The following is a 17,817-nucleotide window of genomic DNA, read 5'->3' on the forward strand; positions in this document are numbered from 1 at the left end:
GAACAAAGGACTTTTGACTAGACACGAGTTTACTGTAAAAAACAAAAAAAAATATATATAAATATATGTCCGCATTTTTCTTTTACCGTGTTATAATGTACGACGGGAGATGGAGACAATGCGACTGTAACGTCGTTTTTTTTTTCTTCGGCATCAATTCTGAGCAAAATACGTATATTTTTCATTTGTAATTCGTCGTTAGTAAACATACCATGACGACGTATAAGTGAGTGTCCTACATATTGTGTAATGCACAAATCTAAGTTTCTTTTCGAGCGACATTTACGCTGTGTACAACAGAAATCCTATCATGCCCGAGCCAAACTCCGGCACATGATGCAAAACATACGTGCTAGCATTGTAAAGTACCTATCTGATATTTTTGGTTACGAGATTTAATGGACCCAGGTGAACATGGTTCGTACAAAAGTGTTACAATGCATAAACATAATATATTATATGTATATATAAATATTGGAATATTGGGGTACATGCTATTTCACGTCGTAACTATAAAATCCTTTGAATATGATTTTTATTCGAACATCGATGATTAATACACAATGCGATGGTTCGTTTTCGAAAACGAATTATATTTTAATTTTACGTTTTAATGATATGTACTTACCGGCAGCGTTTACAACAGCAGCGATAATATTCGGCAAAAAAATGCATTTGATTTGAATAACGGGTACCTACAACATGCACAATGTAAAATCAAAAATTGCATTGAAAATAAAATCAAATCAACAACACGATGTGTTAATGTTTTAATTCGTGTGCACATAATATGGATATATCCGCCTTAATAATATAAATTATTTCAATTTGAAATCTATAAAAACTTGAAGCATATTCAAAACTATTTAGGTACAGCTTATTTTAGAATAATTAATAAATATTTTAACTGGAATCACTCATCAGTCCTTGCCCATCGCAGGACTTTCCTATTGGGTATTGGGAAATCAATACAAATACATAATTTTCGCTTCATTGCAATTTAAAATTTACTAGAATTATAACGAATTTCATATCAGGTATAACTTTTTTTCAATGTCCGGTTGTGTCCTGCTATTTTATTTTATTGAAAAAAAATTTATTGTGAATATTATACTCGCCAAGTTTTGTTTGCATTATAACATTTGTGATTTGTTGTACAATCATTAATAACTAATCGGTATTGCCGATAATCCAACTGCAGTTGTGAGCAGTATTTCAGTAGGCAAAACAATTACGACGCTGTGCTTACGACGAACCCGAGTATTCAATAATAATAATATGTAATATTACTGAATATTTAGGAAAAGTTACACAACTCGCGTACCTACCTGAATAGCTATTTGATTAACGAGGAATTCATAATGTTTATGTTTGGTATTAACCGCACATTTAAAATGTAAATAGGAAAGACTAACTTTGCACTCGAACTTTAAACTATACCTACATTTAGTATAATATATGATATTAAAATAAAACAAAATTGTTGAATATTTCAACACAATACAACGAATTACTCGCACATAGTTTAAAATATTAGTATAACACAACCGACGTTTCTTATAATATATAAAACTATAGATGTGCAACCAAAACGCTGTCAAACTCCCAGCGCTGCGCATCGCGGGTGTTCGATAAAGTTTGCGAAAAAAAAAAGTGCGGTTAGGCGTGCATATAATATTTTCTCATATTTTCCAAAAAAAATAGTATGGGTACGGAAAATCCCCCGTTCGGATGTCCCGCGATAACTCACGCACACGGCTAAGCTGCCGCGCATTCGAATTTACATAATATTATATAATATAGTGTACGTTGATATACCTATATATGTGTGCATGACGTGTAATGGTAGTGAAATAATATCTGAATTGCTCGTTATTAAATTACCGCGGTAAGTTGATAGACGGTTGCACGGTTTCGTTTTTATTTCGAAATCAACTTCATAAAAATACGTGCGAGCAGTGCGCTCAGAATATATATAACGGTGCGAGTTCTATGGGATCGAGTTACGTCGCGGGTATGGTGTCAAAACGTCGGACTCTAATCGCTTTCAAAATAACCCGCGCCGCTGTCTAAGTCGTCGGCGTTTAATTGTTATTATATATCTGCAACACTTGTACTCTCCAAGCGGGTAGGTAATTGCGCAGCAGTATTCCGTCACGACAGAAATGATAACTGACGCGTTTACGACGTTCTTATAACGGATATCCAAAATTTTTGTTTTTTTTTTTCATTGAACTTAAGCCCGGCGACTGAGGCCATTCGCTGTTGACGTAGGGGTTATGAACTGTAGTAGTAGGGGTAAGGTTGGTACGATAGGTTGTTTTGCGTGACCGTCGGGGTTGCTGAGGTGGGTGGCAAACGCGTGTATGTGCGTGGCGAGGTTTTTAACCGCTACGAACCCGGGCGGTCACCCATCCGGGAGCTAGTAGTCGTGTGGCCGTTGCTCACTCCCAGTCGCATTCCGCGGACCGGTAGCAGCCAACGCGCCACGCCAAGCCACGATATCAATATTATGCATTTATGCAATCGTAACACTACCGTGTGTGTAAAAAATATAGACCGCGCGACCAATAATAATTGCAATCGCCAAATCGATAACGAATCGTTGTAATTATTGATTGCTGTCGGGTTTTTTGTGAAACACGCGTTTTGTAGCTGATAACTTAAATAAGGAGCACGCAACACAAAATATAAGCTTTTTTTTATTTGAAAGAATGTTCAATTCTAAGGATAACGGCATAGGTTTTACGTTTCTACTCACATTATTCAATAGGTTATGAGCAATATTGAAAAAAGACGTGTGACGTCACTGGGCCTTAGTCGTCGTAATTGCCTATCTTAGACGTGTAATGGTTCCTCGCTTCGCACAACGATTTATCAACCTAAACATTTTATTTTTGCAAATTTAATTTACATGTAAATATGTGTTTTTACGTGTTTTAAGACGATGCAAGTATATCAGAATTGCAATACGATGTTTAGTTTTTTAAATATTAAAAATCTTAAAAGAGACATTTTGGTTAAACGGCGGACCCGTTGTTCGAACGCCACGCGCCGCTCGCCATGATTGCGTGCGGATTAACCAAAATGTCTCTTTTAAGATTTTTAATATTTAAAAAACTAAGCATCGTATTGCAATTCTGATACTTGCGTCGTCTTCAAACACATGAAACCACATATTTACATGAAAATTAAATTGCAAAAAGAAAATGTTTAGGTTGATAAATCGTTGTGCGAAGCGAGGAACTTTTACACGTATAAGATAGGCAATTACGGTGACTCCGGCCCAGTGACGTCACGCGGCTATTCTACATCTCTTAATATCTCTTAAAGTAATTTTTTTTTTTTTGTATATCGCATCTTCACAAAATCATTTCATATAACCATAACCGCAATAATTTAACATTTGAAAAAAAATTTAAAGAATTTTTTTATTCGAGTTGTGTGCTCCTTTAACTATACCAATCCGAATTATCGAAACAACAAAAAATATAATATGCTCCATACTAGTTGCCAGTGGCTGCGACCGGTGTGATCATTGCGCCGATAACATTTTTCACGGTGAACTTGATTAGTTAAAAATCGTAATAATTCTTGCCGAACGGTTACTTCCAAGCCGTCCATACCCACACGCATATAATCAATCAGATCATGATGCGTATATATATATAATATGTTCCCGTGACAGTCGAAAACTAAGCACCGACAAGATTTACTAGTCACTATGATGGCTGTGACCTACAAACTTTTATAAACTACACGCGCAAATCCGCCGTGTATATATAGCGATGGCCATTTATTGTTAGACCAAAGAAAAGTTCTTTTATATTATTTATTTTATGAAATGCTTTATACTTTTCTCTGTCCATCAGTATCGTTTAGTCGTGGTGTGTTTGCCGAGTTTCTACCGTGTACTTAATTGTCCTCTGCGAGGGTTTAAAGCCAAAGTTTCACATTTCCAAGTAACATTTGCTCGGGGCTGTTTTATTGCTTGTTCAGCTCTTTGGCTCATTAGATATTTATATCAGTGCACATTTTTCAGTGTATTTACCGACCGTTTACTTATATGATCTGAAGTCTAATATACATATACAATATTATAGGTACCTACCTATTGATATTTTTAATTGAGTCGGTTAAGGGTTTCGATATGATGATAACGAACATACATTTATTGAACGACCGGTACATAATTTGTTTTATTTCTTTAATGAGTAATAATAATGTTTGCAGAGGAACTCTCGATTTAGTCTGCAAAAACCATTTCAAAACCAACGATGTTAGGTAAAATAATCACATTATATATTGTGGCCTGGTGTGGTGGGCTATTTGGTTGGTGCAAGTCACATACTCGTTCTGAAGTCAAGCATAAAACCGTGTCACTAGTTCCCGGATGGGTGACTATACCCAGGTTTCAGTGACAAATCCCCTCCATATATAAACGAGTCGTCGGAGACTTAACTCAATAATACATTAAAAAAAATATTCTCATCGTTTAATATTGCTATCATGATATTGAATATATTTTTTAGAATTAAAAAATATGAATAGGTACTTTACAATAGCTGTTGTAGGTATGCGTGTTTAATAAAAAAAATGAACAAATAAAATATGTCCAACGAGATAATGATATGGAGGGTACGAGAATTAACACTTTTGAAAATGTGTTGGTGATTCTATATAGTTAAATGCAAAGTTCTATAAGAATTTTTATTATTATAACTCAACGAGGTGATAACGGCAACAGATGGCGTCAACAGCACTGGAAGCCGACACACCGTCAAATACAATCTTTTAGAAAAAAGTCATAATTCGTTGGTGGCTCGTATTATTATTAAAACGAATACATATCGTTCGGGGAATTTTCATTTCTAAAAATCTTGGCAGACGTTTCAAACACATTTTTTACGTACCTACTACCTATACATTTCTCAAAATATTTATGTTATTAGTTTCAAACAACGTATGTTATGATGATAATGTCCTAAGGTTATTTAAATATCACACGCGCTCTCGTATAATATCCTCGCATATGAATTGCCATCCTTAATAATAATATGTTCACATTAAATACAACAAAAATGCAGTTTATGAAAAATCGTACATTGTTAACGTGACAATGAAAGGTACAATATTATAATATATATATATTAGAGTAATAAACGCCATTATTAATAAACTGAAACTATTGAGTAGAATACACACACGTACATTGGACGAGTGTAGAACACGATCGATTATATTGTTATTAATGCCTTTGTTCGAAATAGTGAGTTGGACGTTTTTCGTTTACACCGTCCTAACTCCTAGGTCCTAACAGTACTCAATCGTATCGAATAATTAAGTGGTTGTGTTGAATTGTTAAAACTAATAAGCACATTACATAGTGTTTACCGTCGTAGATGTATAACGAGTTATGACGATAATTATTGTTGTCTAATAACGTATTGCACACTTGTAATGGTCATTGACCACTGATTGTACCTCTAAAGACCAAGTCCATCACTCGCATTCTGTAGTATATATTTGTTATTATAAAACAGATCGAATTCGAAACACATTGTCTCAGTCCGTTTCATTGTTCCGTCTGCGGAGATCTGCCACGATAACTCGAGACCGACCACCGCGGACAATAAAATGTAATTCTCTATCGTCGGATAACAGCAACAGCTAATATACAGTTTCACTTCGCATCCGTAATTCTTGTAAAACGTAGTCTGCGAATATTATAAGAGTGAATAATTCATAAAATATCGATTAATAATAATATTAATTAGTTACATCGATCAAATTGATTGTCGAAATTGCGAGAAGTGATTGTTCTTATCCATTTCGTGTAATGACGACAAAATATTATTCCAGTTTAAAATGCAATTGCAGAATAATATTAATTACAGTTCTATACAACAATGACGTGGCTCTCTTCCGCTCTCGATCGACCACCTGGTTCTAGACCATATTTTATAATTTGATTACCCGCGCGACCAAGTATACGGCCCTGCGGGTTACATTATAATGCTCGTCAATATTTTTGTTCTCCAAACACCAAGACATTTCACGCGGTTTGAAAAAAATTCCATCACCGAGTCCATACCGGCTACTTCGTTTCGTTGAATGAACGTGGCGTACGCTATATTATTGTATAGTTATTACTTATTATAACCCTCGTATTGTGCACAATGCACATACGGTTTGAAAGAAATGTATAAAACGGTCGACGTCCATTTAAGTCGAACCTACCATACAATAAGGAATTTCAACCGTTTGTTTCTGTGAAAGGAACGGGAAAAAACTAATATTTCAAAATATACCAAAAAGCTTTTTTTCTTTTGTTTGTTCTGTAGACGATCGGGGGAATGAAAAGCGAATGTTTAAAAACGTAGACGTGTGTGATTTCCTTACGAAGTCAATATAGTAACTCGCCGTACGCCTCGACTAGTAAATAGGTGCAATATTGTTATTAAATTAGAGATCCCAGATTAATTTTTTCGAATACGTGAAATTTTAAATAATGCCTATACTTACTTGTAATTTACATGGACGTTGATCGAGGAAAAGAGTGAAGACATAGTCCTTCAAAATTCCAAAGTTATAATCCGTACACAGTAAAAAAGTTTACTTTTACTTTTTAAATAATAGCAGCACTGTAGCAGATTTTTTGTACCTGAACAAATATTGAAACACTGGATATTAGGACCTTACAATTAATATATATTACAAAATTAAATATTTGATATATCTTTTACAAATTCTTACTAAACGTTTGGTAACTAAAATCATATTTAGTCTCGATGTTACATTTCTTTTTTTCTCGCTTTAAAAAAAAAATCACAATGTTCAATAGGTGCCTATACTCGAAACAAATGTAAACAAACGGAAAGGATTTGCGATTTAGATATTATCATTTATCAATCGCCAGTTAAATTTTAAATCTTCCAAACGGCAAGCGGAGATTTAATTTTGAAACAGTTTTAAAATAAGGTTATATGGAACATTGAGGTTATCCAAAATACTGGACAAAAGTGTTATGGTTTATACCTGTTGTCGGGTCGTCCACCCGGACGCTTCGTTCAAATACGGGACAGTGCCATGCGATAACAAGGGATCTCCAATTATTATTCGAGTGCACCGATTAAAAAAATACGCCACGTCGTCGTCACGCAGATAATTATAGGTGTGTAAAAAACGAGTTCGAGGAAAGCATGATATCGGAAAAGAAAGAATGGCCGTACACGACTGCGTAGTTCGTCGACGATGCACGTTTCGTAGATCGATTCGCGGGTCCGGCGTGCGATGATGACTCCGGAGTGTGCACATCGCGAGTACGTTTCACCTGTGCAATGCCGCCAACTACGATCGTATGGACGAGAGAAGAGAATAATAAAGTGAAATACAAAACGCGACGGAATATCGTGCATATTATGTGTGCGTGTACAGTGCGCTCAGTCACTTTGGAAACGCGAGACCCGAATGACAAACGACACTCGCCGTGTGTTTTGTACTGGTGCGCGTGCGCGTGTGTGTGTGAGCGCTCGAAGAAGAAATTGGCTTGACAAAAAAAAAAAAAAAAAATTAAACATCACTCAGAACGGCGCGGGGACGGAGGACGAATGGGTAGTGTGATAATGCATAATAATGCGACGCGAATACACGCCCGACCGCATGCGATGGGGCGAAAACTCGAGGAGGACAGAAAGCCCCCCTCCCCCCCCCCCCTCGGCCGACGGTCGGACGTGTAAAGCAATATGTTTTGATACGTCGCTCGTTTGATTTCGGACGTTTTTGGGCATGTCAAACTCGAGGTTAATTATTACCGGGCCGAATGTGTCGAATGACGGTTCGCCGTGCGGCCATACTGCACGTGAAAATGTATCCGAAACATTTTACGCGGATTTTTATTTCGTTTTGTAGTTTCATTTTGTGTTCAGTTTTTTTTTTCAACTAATAACTGTTCATCGGTATTGCTGTCCGCGCGTTTACCTGTTCTGCACAGTAAGTCATACGACGTCTACGTAGGGCTAAGATTTCTACGCGTTTGCATGTTTTTTCCTTGACTCTTGAGTACAAATCGATATGATATGTCAGACACGTGTACGGTGCGGATTATTCTGGATAAAATGGAACAACTTTTTTTTCGGCAAATTTTGAACATAATGCATAGTTCAATTTTTGAAAACCTTATGAATTTTAAATGGTATTTATTATAAATAAACTTCTATAATATTATTGGGTTATTTGTCCAATACTGTCATAAACTCACCATGTTCAAATCTTTCTCTATCGGTTAGACGACCGGTAGGTAATCACCTGTATGCATTATTTTTGCATTACATTAGTACGACGAGTTTTAGTCAATATAAATCGTATAACGTATTCAATATACTATTAAACATTTAGCGAAATTATATATACAATACATAATAATAATTATAGTATCTCACTGTTCATAGTAGTTTAGCTGCAGTGACCCAAAATGTAAGTCTCCGAGCTTTTCATCAATTGATATTGACGGATTTTGTGTTTGACATGACGACGTTACGTCTTGTTTGGTATACGTGTCTCCTAAATTATTGTTATTCAAGTTGCTATTCGGTTTAACTCCATCTATAACGAACCAAAAATAAATTACGATGTATTTTAGTTTCGACAAAAGAAAATCACGACGGTTTGTCATAATTATTATTCTCTCGTAGTTGCATAAGCAGCTTAAATTTTAAGTTATAGCTTGTGATCAACAAAAGAAAAACAAATTATTTATTAATTAGTATTGGATACATTTATATACATTTTGTAGATGTTTTAGATGTTGGTTTCCCCAGTTTTATAATATTGGTATTTACATTTGATGCAAAACTTGTTTATTACTTAATAAAATCTCCAAGTTAGTTGAAATAATGTATTTTACATTTTATGACATCATTACGTTTTAATAAGTTAATGTATTATACACAGCTTGACTGTACTCGATTGTAAACTTATGTAATATTTTAATAGAAAACAACAATATTAAATACATTATTGTTTTTGGGTACTGCCAGACTTAAAATAACAATTTCATACCGATTTGATGTTTTCGAGATATACGTAAACTAATTAAAAATGTTTGAATTAATTTGTACTAGAAAATCAAAATAACTACACTGATTTAAGAACGTCGAGTTAGATTCTTAGATGTGAGTTTATTTTGAGTTCATTAATGAACGTAAATAATGAAAATACTACTTAAAAATTAAAAATAAATTTCACTGAGCGAGAAGTGCAGTTTCTGGTATGAAGAGTTCAACTAAGTTTTCAAGTTAACAAAATTACTATAGTTTTCGATACTTAATTTGAAAAAAATTATTATTTCATAACGTTATATTGCTGTTTTAAGGCTTGAGATAATAATATTCTACTCAAAGTTGCTTAAATTTGTTTTCGTTGGTTGAAAGTTTAAATTAGGTACCTATTGTTTTTGGTTAAACGCGATTAAATAATTGTATAACGTATGGACAACATTTAATAATAATTATTATTTTACAATTTTCAACTTTGTTTCATTAAAATTTCCAATGTTCTATAGCACATGATTAGTTTTTATTTTTTTATTTTCATTGAAATATATAGAGGAATTAAACTATATGAATGGAATTTTACATTATTACTCGGATATGATTATGTTTGGAATTTATGAACCCATTTTATAGTACCAACCATTACTACCCATAGGGTTACATTTTTTGAAGTCTTGATTATAACAGGTTTTAAAATAATCATGAAAACGTATTCCAAAAATTGAAAAACTACAGGCTCGTTATTTGTTGAAACGAAACATTGTCATTCAGGGTTTTAGTTCATTGTAATTATTAAAAAAGCAGTAAATCATAATTTAAAGTACCCAGTTTGGTTGATTTTGAAATGACAATGACCCAAACCGGTTTTTTACCTTTTATTATATTATTCATTTTACGGGGGATTTCATTAAAATATTCAAACTACACGGACAGTGCTCATATTTTATTATACTCAGTAGCCCCGCTGTAATGTAATGCAATTAAAATATATTATATTATCTCGTTAATGTCCGAACACAGCAGTCAGAGTACGGTTGCTCGCTTGTAGATGTAATATTAATTACTATTATTGCCGTAATATTTATCGCGACAAATAAAAACATGATAATATTTTGTTTTAATACGTCATAATTTGATCATGACGCGATAAACACGTGCGAATTATAGAATCGACCATTGTATTTTTTTTTCGCGAACAAAAACATAATTTCACATCCCGAACGACATCGATACCTGATGATATCACCAAATCGATATCGATTAAAAACAGAACATGCATACGATGTGTTATCGATTGCGGTCGTTATAGCCATTATGGGTACCACCGATTGCGATATGTGAAAAAAAAAAATGTCTCGAAAATGTCGACAAAGGCGATGGTAAAATATATGGACGATATGCCGTGCCGTCGCGATCACTCGTCTGCCGTTCGCGGGCGGCGAAGCGTTCGAACCGTCAGACTTTTGCGGACGAATACAAAAATACAATGTAATAATCGCATTATTGTCGTGCGTAATACGACCTATACCCTCCGGTTTTCGTCGACAAAATAATACTTTTGTGCACATAATATACTCGTCGCGATATCACAGCTATGGTTGGGCGCGGACGAGCGTTATTTTAGGAACTCCCGGCACACCCACGCCACTGTCCCCCTAGATCCCCGAAACACGAGCACGTGGAAGCAGCGGCGGCGGCGGCGGCGGATGATCCAGACGATCTTCGTCTCGACAGTCGTAGTCGCGACAGTCGTCGTCGGTGGTGCGCAGATGGTCAGCCGCTCGTGCCTTCCGACGGACGAACGGATGATAATAGCGGTATAACAATATTATATACATATATATATTGTGTAATATTTCCCTGTGCTCAATCATGTTATTGTATTGTTTTTTTTAATTTTTTTTTATTTTACTGTCGCCGCCGCCGCCGCCGCCGCCGTACCGATTTAATATCTCGCGAAAATCAATACGACATATCATAACGTCGTCATAATATAATATACATTATTGTCTAATACCATCATTTACCATGAACACGTTGCTCACGTGGGTTTTTGTTCTGTCGTTTAAGGGGGCCATACAAGAAATGAAAATCTACGCCTCGCCAGAGTTCGCCGATGTCCAGTGCACGGATCTTTTGCAGGTAAGTCGCTCCGCTGACAACAGACTTATGCGTGTGGTTTTACCACGTCTCCGGTCGAAAACATGCCTGAATAATATTATGCATAATACAATATGTACTACCTGACTTCGCTCAGGTTGAAATTGCTAATCCCTCCCACTAATCTATTACGGCTACGGGTTTCCCGCTTGCTTCGATTGAAAACTTATGGCAGGTATATTTACAAATACAGTTGAGTGCAATGATTAATTTTATGATTTGACACTTCTCAATTTTTTTTTTTTTTTTATTATTATTTAAGGCTTCAACATCAAAGGTTATTAGCCTGAAAAGGTTACATAAATGTTTCTTAAAATTAGGTGTACATTTATGTCACATTAGTTTCTTTACAGTTGTTATTTACAGAGTTTACAATTTTTTAATAATATTAGTAATGCTTAGGAATTTAATGATTTTTGACGTGTTATGTTCATCGAGTGCCTCTGCAACATTGGTTGGCATCTTTAGGTCGGTGCGTATTGAGGCGTACAGTGCGCATTCCTCCACTATGTGTTTAACGGTTAGGTTAGGTTAGGTTAGGTCTCAATTATTCTGGACATATTCTTTGATGCGAGGGCAAAAAAACGGAAACGGATTCGGCGAACAATTTAAAGCCGGCGTAAGTGAATACGGTAAATGTTAAGATATTGGCAACAATAATAACTCGTCTTTATTGGTTTGTATAAAAAATATGTCCAGGATTGAGAAGCAAATCATACAGGTAGGTATTTTTGAGATTTTTTTTTTACATGTATTCCTAAAAATGTCTGTATGCCATATTTCCAGTTATTATGTAATACTAAACCGTGGCAAATTAATATTTTCCGAAACAAAATTCATGTGTAAACCACCCTAAAGCAACCTTAGGTTGAAAAATTATAAGCACCCTTCGAGTCTCATATTCGAAATCTATGATATAAGTTATATTCAAAACGGCCCAGTATTTGAGTCTACAGAGAACAAACATAGAAACATTCTATATATATATTTAGGAATAAATAATGTATAACTAAGACTTGATTGGATTTTAGTGGAACTGAAAAGGTTGCGGCGAGCAAGTTAATAAAACAAAAATTACTTTGGTTAACTAAGTTAGGTCAACGTTAGGAACGTTAATCTATAAGTCAGCAAACAATTTGAAATTTAACTTTGAATTTTTAAAATCAGTATTGTGGAATATAATATTAACTTAAATCTGTTAAAAATAATTTATTAAGCTATTATTTTTTAATTACCACACAGCTCACACGTATTGTGCAACAATCAGTTGTTTAAATAATATCAAAATATTTGCAGCAATTGTTAGATATACATCATCTTATTGGTACAAGTTAAAACCTACTTTTTTTTTTTTATTGCACGCTATATGTAGCGGTTGAAACGTTTGAGTCGAACAAATAATCAATAAACCAAAGAATATTTATTTGTATTTAAAATAACTGTGTGCAGCGTGATTATACAAAACAAAAATTCATTAACTAATTAAACGTGGTTTGAAATTAAGCTATAATTTTTTTCAATCATTCGGTAAAAGCAAAGTTACTACAATGGATTCTTTAACGAGATAAGGCATTAAGTTAATTATAGAATTAACTAACTATTTACTTTAGCTTTAACTGTTTAACTAGTTAATGACCACCTTTGTGAGTACGTTTGTTATGTTTAACTATATTATGTTATATTGTTATGCACCAATCAACTATACACTCGAACTCTTGAGGGTTGTAAAGAGGCAGTGCGCAAGTCGACGACGGTTCGTTAGAATAGCCGAGTATATAGGTAGGTGCCGTATGATGTAGTTGGCGGTGCATTTTGGGGGGGGGGGGAGAGACCTTGCACCCATAGATGTGTACAAATCGAGTTGGTTTTTCGTGTTTTATTCGTGGAAAAAAAATATTATTATAGTATTTTTGACTTCGAAAGAATTCTTGTTTTGATAAAATAAGGGTTCTGTGGTAAGTACAGTATGGACCAGTGAGTATGGGTGCTTATAGAATAATTAAATTGCAGCTAACTGTTCAAAACCGGCTCAGCGCCACGGCAAAGAGTGAATTCGTTAAGTTTTATTTGAAATCCGTGATGTTTATTGGTTTTACAACCACCTCAATGTAGAACTTACATTTTTGCACAGCACATTATTAATTTTTTAGGTGTAAGACACTGGTTTTTTTGTATACATAAAAATAATGAACAATAATATTTCCACACGTCATATACGACTGATAACGTTGAATAATCCAGACCAGACAGATATAATATAATAAGTGTACAGGGCTTGGGGTTGTTTGGTCTGTGCACGCCATGTTCTGTGTGCGTGCGAGATAAAAAAATGTTATTATGACACCCCGTCTCGATTACTAACTCTTTGTCGAACACCAGAAACTTGTTTTTCCCTCGCCCCCAAGTCTGGGAGTATCGAGTCTACCAACATACCCCTAACAATATAGTACAAATGAAAGACGCGAACGAAATTGATTTTATTCATGTTTTAAATGAGCTGATTACTTATGCCGAGCAAAATAATAATTAATCTTCCGATGTTCAAATTGTCTAGATTTAAATACGTTTTAAAATTCATATTAATTTGTTTTTATTATTTGTTTTTTTTTTTATTCATTCGTGTACTATAATTACAAATTAATTTATCAAGCTTTCCAAAAACTAATTTGTATGCAATTCATTATGTTCTGTATGAGTGCGTTTTACCAGCTAGCATATAATTATTAACAAATTATAAAGCAAATAAATTGGATAAAATTGTTATTTCGAATATTGAAATACTATGATAACGATTCTACAGACTATATTGTTGTTGATAATTTAATCAATGGTTAACTAAACAAAGAAAATAATTTAAGTTTTGTTAATAGCACTATAATACCTACATCAAAATATTTTTACCTACATCAAAATATTTTAGTAACAAAATATGTTAACACTTATCGAGTATTTAAATTAAATTCTCAAATCAATCATTTTCCTGAGAGTATTAGCTTATTAATCCTAGCAGTTCTTTTTTAAAAAATATACATAATTTATGGAATAAAATAGAATATTTTTTTGTAAATTATCACATATAATAGTACTACATAGTACACGTTTTAAGAAGTTGACTTGATTGTTAATTAATCTTCATTTAGTGAAGCAAAATGTACCTGATCCTTAAACAATAGTTTTCATAAAATAATAGTATATAGTCAAAATAATACTTCGACTACGGCTTAATAATGACAGTATTTTCAGGAGATAGCATAAAAAGTAGTAGTTGTGTCGTACTTAAACTGCAATATTGTAGTTATATACCTCGGTAACAATGGAATTATTAACAATTTACGATTTTCCAAGTAATGGACAATACCCCGTTACATGACGTCAAAATAATATTTAAATTGAGATACACCGTCATCAATTGTACAATTTGTTATGAATAATATTCTAGAGGTAAATGCATTTTGACAAATAAGGATTTTTAAAATAAAAAAAATATTTAAAAGCCAAAATACACCGAGAAGGCACGTATTCAGAAAACATCCAAAAACACATTATTGATGTTTATCCTGTCATAACAAACAATACAAAACATTATTATTACGATGATCCAAATAAAATTAATTTTCCTCTCTGATTTATATTGCATCATCATATTGTACGGTACTTATTATTTTGTCACGAAAATAAAAATAAAATGTAGACACTTTAAAAATGTGTTTATATATATTTCACTGCTCTGCAGTTTTCACTTGGTCCACAATAAGACGTATATTTCCTGTTGAAAGTGTTGGAATGGATGAAAAACGAACTGTGCTGAAAATCCCTAGCGGCCACCCAGCCGAGTCCTTACGACGGCTCTGCATGGTTTAGCTTCAACGCGCAAGACATTTTTAATAAGTAGTCCCTTTGCGCCAAGTCAGCTAAACATTTGTTTAGATTGCATTACACGGGTAGTGTTCGGGGTTAACGTGGGTCATATAATACGCCTTATCTCATTTTTTGTTCATTTTTTTTCTCGATATAGGTCATCGCAATCGTTTAACGTCGTAAAAGTATATTGTGTTTAAGTACAATTCAATATACGTACCTATTACACTTGCTATCATTGTTGATTGATTTTCTATTTAAAAACAAATTTATCGTAAATGATTCGTAATTGTTTTACTTAAATTTTTAACATTTTATCGTATACATAATTTATCGTATAGTATACCTACGGCCGTCGTACCAAAACCTGTTGCTATCGTGTTGTAGTATATTGTATAATCTTTTTCTTTCGTGGATCTAAAAAATTCATCGGCTTCCGAGGCCATCGGTATGAGTAGTATATTATTCAATATAATATTGTAATCTTCTACGCGTTTTAGTTAAATTCGACATAAACACACGAATTCGTTTCATAACATTAACATGTGTAAACACAATCATACGTAAAATATTACGTAACAAAATTACGTATGTATCATATTGTTATCCAAAGTTATGTTCGCTTCCTGCGCAATGCCCTAAAACATTTCTTTTTTTTTATTACTATGATAATATTATAAACTGACCTTTGGATTTTCATTTCCAAGCTCACGACCATTTTTTTTTTCTGTTTTATGGAAAAATTACATGCATAAAATATTTTCTTTACTCGTATACGCACACCATGACCCGGAATGGATAATTGCATCGAAAGTTTTAAGCGCTGTACGCATGTAATGTCAAGCGAAATTATTCATGGGATATGTTAACCTTGTCAAACTTGTACCTATCTTTTATATCACCCAAGTCGCCAACGCCGTCTATTCTAATTGCGTGTCCCCGTGTTATTTATTCTTGACATTTATTAACGCTTAAAACCCATCAAACGTCCGAAATATTAGTTAATGAATAAAAAATAAACGGTCCTGTTTTGGGCTCAATCAATGGTAGATTTTCAATTACGATTCGTCCTCGACAGAACCCCGGGAAAAGCTATTAAGGGTCCAATTAAATGTGCATAAAAGACACGCTGGTTGTATACCTATATTTTATTTTAACGCCACTCGTTTTGACGAAAGCCTCCTGCTCGAATTTGCTACGTTTAAGCAAGAATCGATTAAATATAACACCTGAGTCATTCTGCAGTACCTTTCCTGTTTCTCAACAAAAAGTCATCTCAACAAAGTACATCATATTATAATGAAACGTCCATGCAGAATGGAGTTCACCAGAGCGTCGAATCAAAGGACGTTTACTGTTGAAAACGAATGTCTAGTAAAAAATTAATGTTTTTCTTTAGAAACACGCCTATACCACGACTCTGACATTCCATGTTTAAATGGGCATCAACTCATCATAATGATTTTCCGTGTAAAATATCTTCTAAGACACAGACACGTGCGATAGCCATAATATATGTAAATCATTTTTAGATTTAATTATATTCATACAATAATCTAGTCTTGGACAAGAAGTCATCGGAGTTTTCACACTGCGTTCATTCAATGTATACTTTATACGTATTGTGTAAAGAAAGTTAGTGCTGTTTTATTTTCAAACATTTCTTTAAAAATAATTATAAATTATGGTTCTATAATAATTTCAATAGTTCCACGACATTTGAGTACTCGTACTACTCATAGGTTTAACGCTCAAATATATTTTAGCCCACGTGCATTTTAAATAGGTCTAATAATTTTGATTACATTACCAATTTATTATAAGTTTGAATATTTGTATATAATATTTTAAGCATTGAAAGAAAATGTTCGAACAACTAATTTGTTCATATTATTCTAAATCATACATCTGCCAACATTTATAACAATATATCAAACAATCAATTTTTTTTTTAATGGATATATTTATAAATTATTTGCTCACGTTGTCTTATATTTCGATTTTTATTCAAGATTATATTTTCAATTTTATTATAAACTTTTAATTCTGATTTACTTGGAAATCTCAAGACAATTAAGAGCTATTACATTATCAGAAAGTAAGCCACCCAAATTTACGTCGTTTGGTCGTATATGTGCGCCACCGAATCGTCCCATAAATACTAAATAGTTGATGATCCCTTCGTAAAAAATAATGTTTGGCAAATAAACTACACTCGAGCCCATTTTTCATAGCGATTTTAAATTATTCAAATTTAATAAACTTGTATATTATTATTTTTGTAAAAAAAAAAATATGCATGTAATATAATACTCGGTCGTGAAAAAGATTGAAACATTACGACTGACGGAGACATCCAATCAGAACACAGAACTACAAGTGTATAGTTACAGTATTATATTCGGTTTTCTCGTGGGCCTAATGACCCTCCTCCATCTCCTCCCCCTCCTACTCCCCCTCCTTCTCGTACCGAAACTGGCGTGTACGTGACATACCTACCTACATACGTCCTACTGCAACCGACTTATTCAGTCTTACATTTTTCAGTCTTACCGACCGCCACAACAAGTATAGTCATTCATCGATCACAAATCTTCGTATATTATAGTGAGGAGAAGTTGATTTTTCCCAATAATATTATGATGTGTTGGAGAATTAAATACGGTCGTGGTCGGCCAACCGACCCAATCTGCTCGTGTAGGTAAATCAACAAACGGTTGGTCGATGCACAATCTATTCGAGTGAA

General features: G+C 33.9%; 1 protein-coding gene across 4 annotated transcripts in view; it reads left to right on the forward strand.

The window, feature by feature from the left end:
- LOC111034025 (collagen alpha-1(XVIII) chain) overlaps window positions 1–17,817 on the forward strand; it is a 246,854-nt gene that overhangs the window by 132,249 nt on the left and 96,788 nt on the right. For 2 of the 4 annotated variants that reach the window (XM_022315042.1, XM_022315043.1), the window contains exon 5: window positions 11,124–11,195. The exons of the other annotated variants lie outside the window; for them this stretch is intronic. In XM_022315042.1, the coding sequence (XP_022170734.1) occupies window positions 11,124–11,195 (72 nt within the window). The remainder of the gene's footprint in view (window positions 1–11,123; window positions 11,196–17,817) is intronic. 4 annotated transcript variants of the gene reach the window in all.

The sequence above is a fragment of the Myzus persicae genome, unplaced genomic scaffold (assembly GCF_001856785.1).
Source record: "Myzus persicae strain clone G006 unplaced genomic scaffold, MPER_G0061.0, whole genome shotgun sequence".
Lineage (NCBI taxonomy): Eukaryota > Metazoa > Arthropoda > Insecta > Hemiptera > Aphididae > Myzus > Myzus persicae.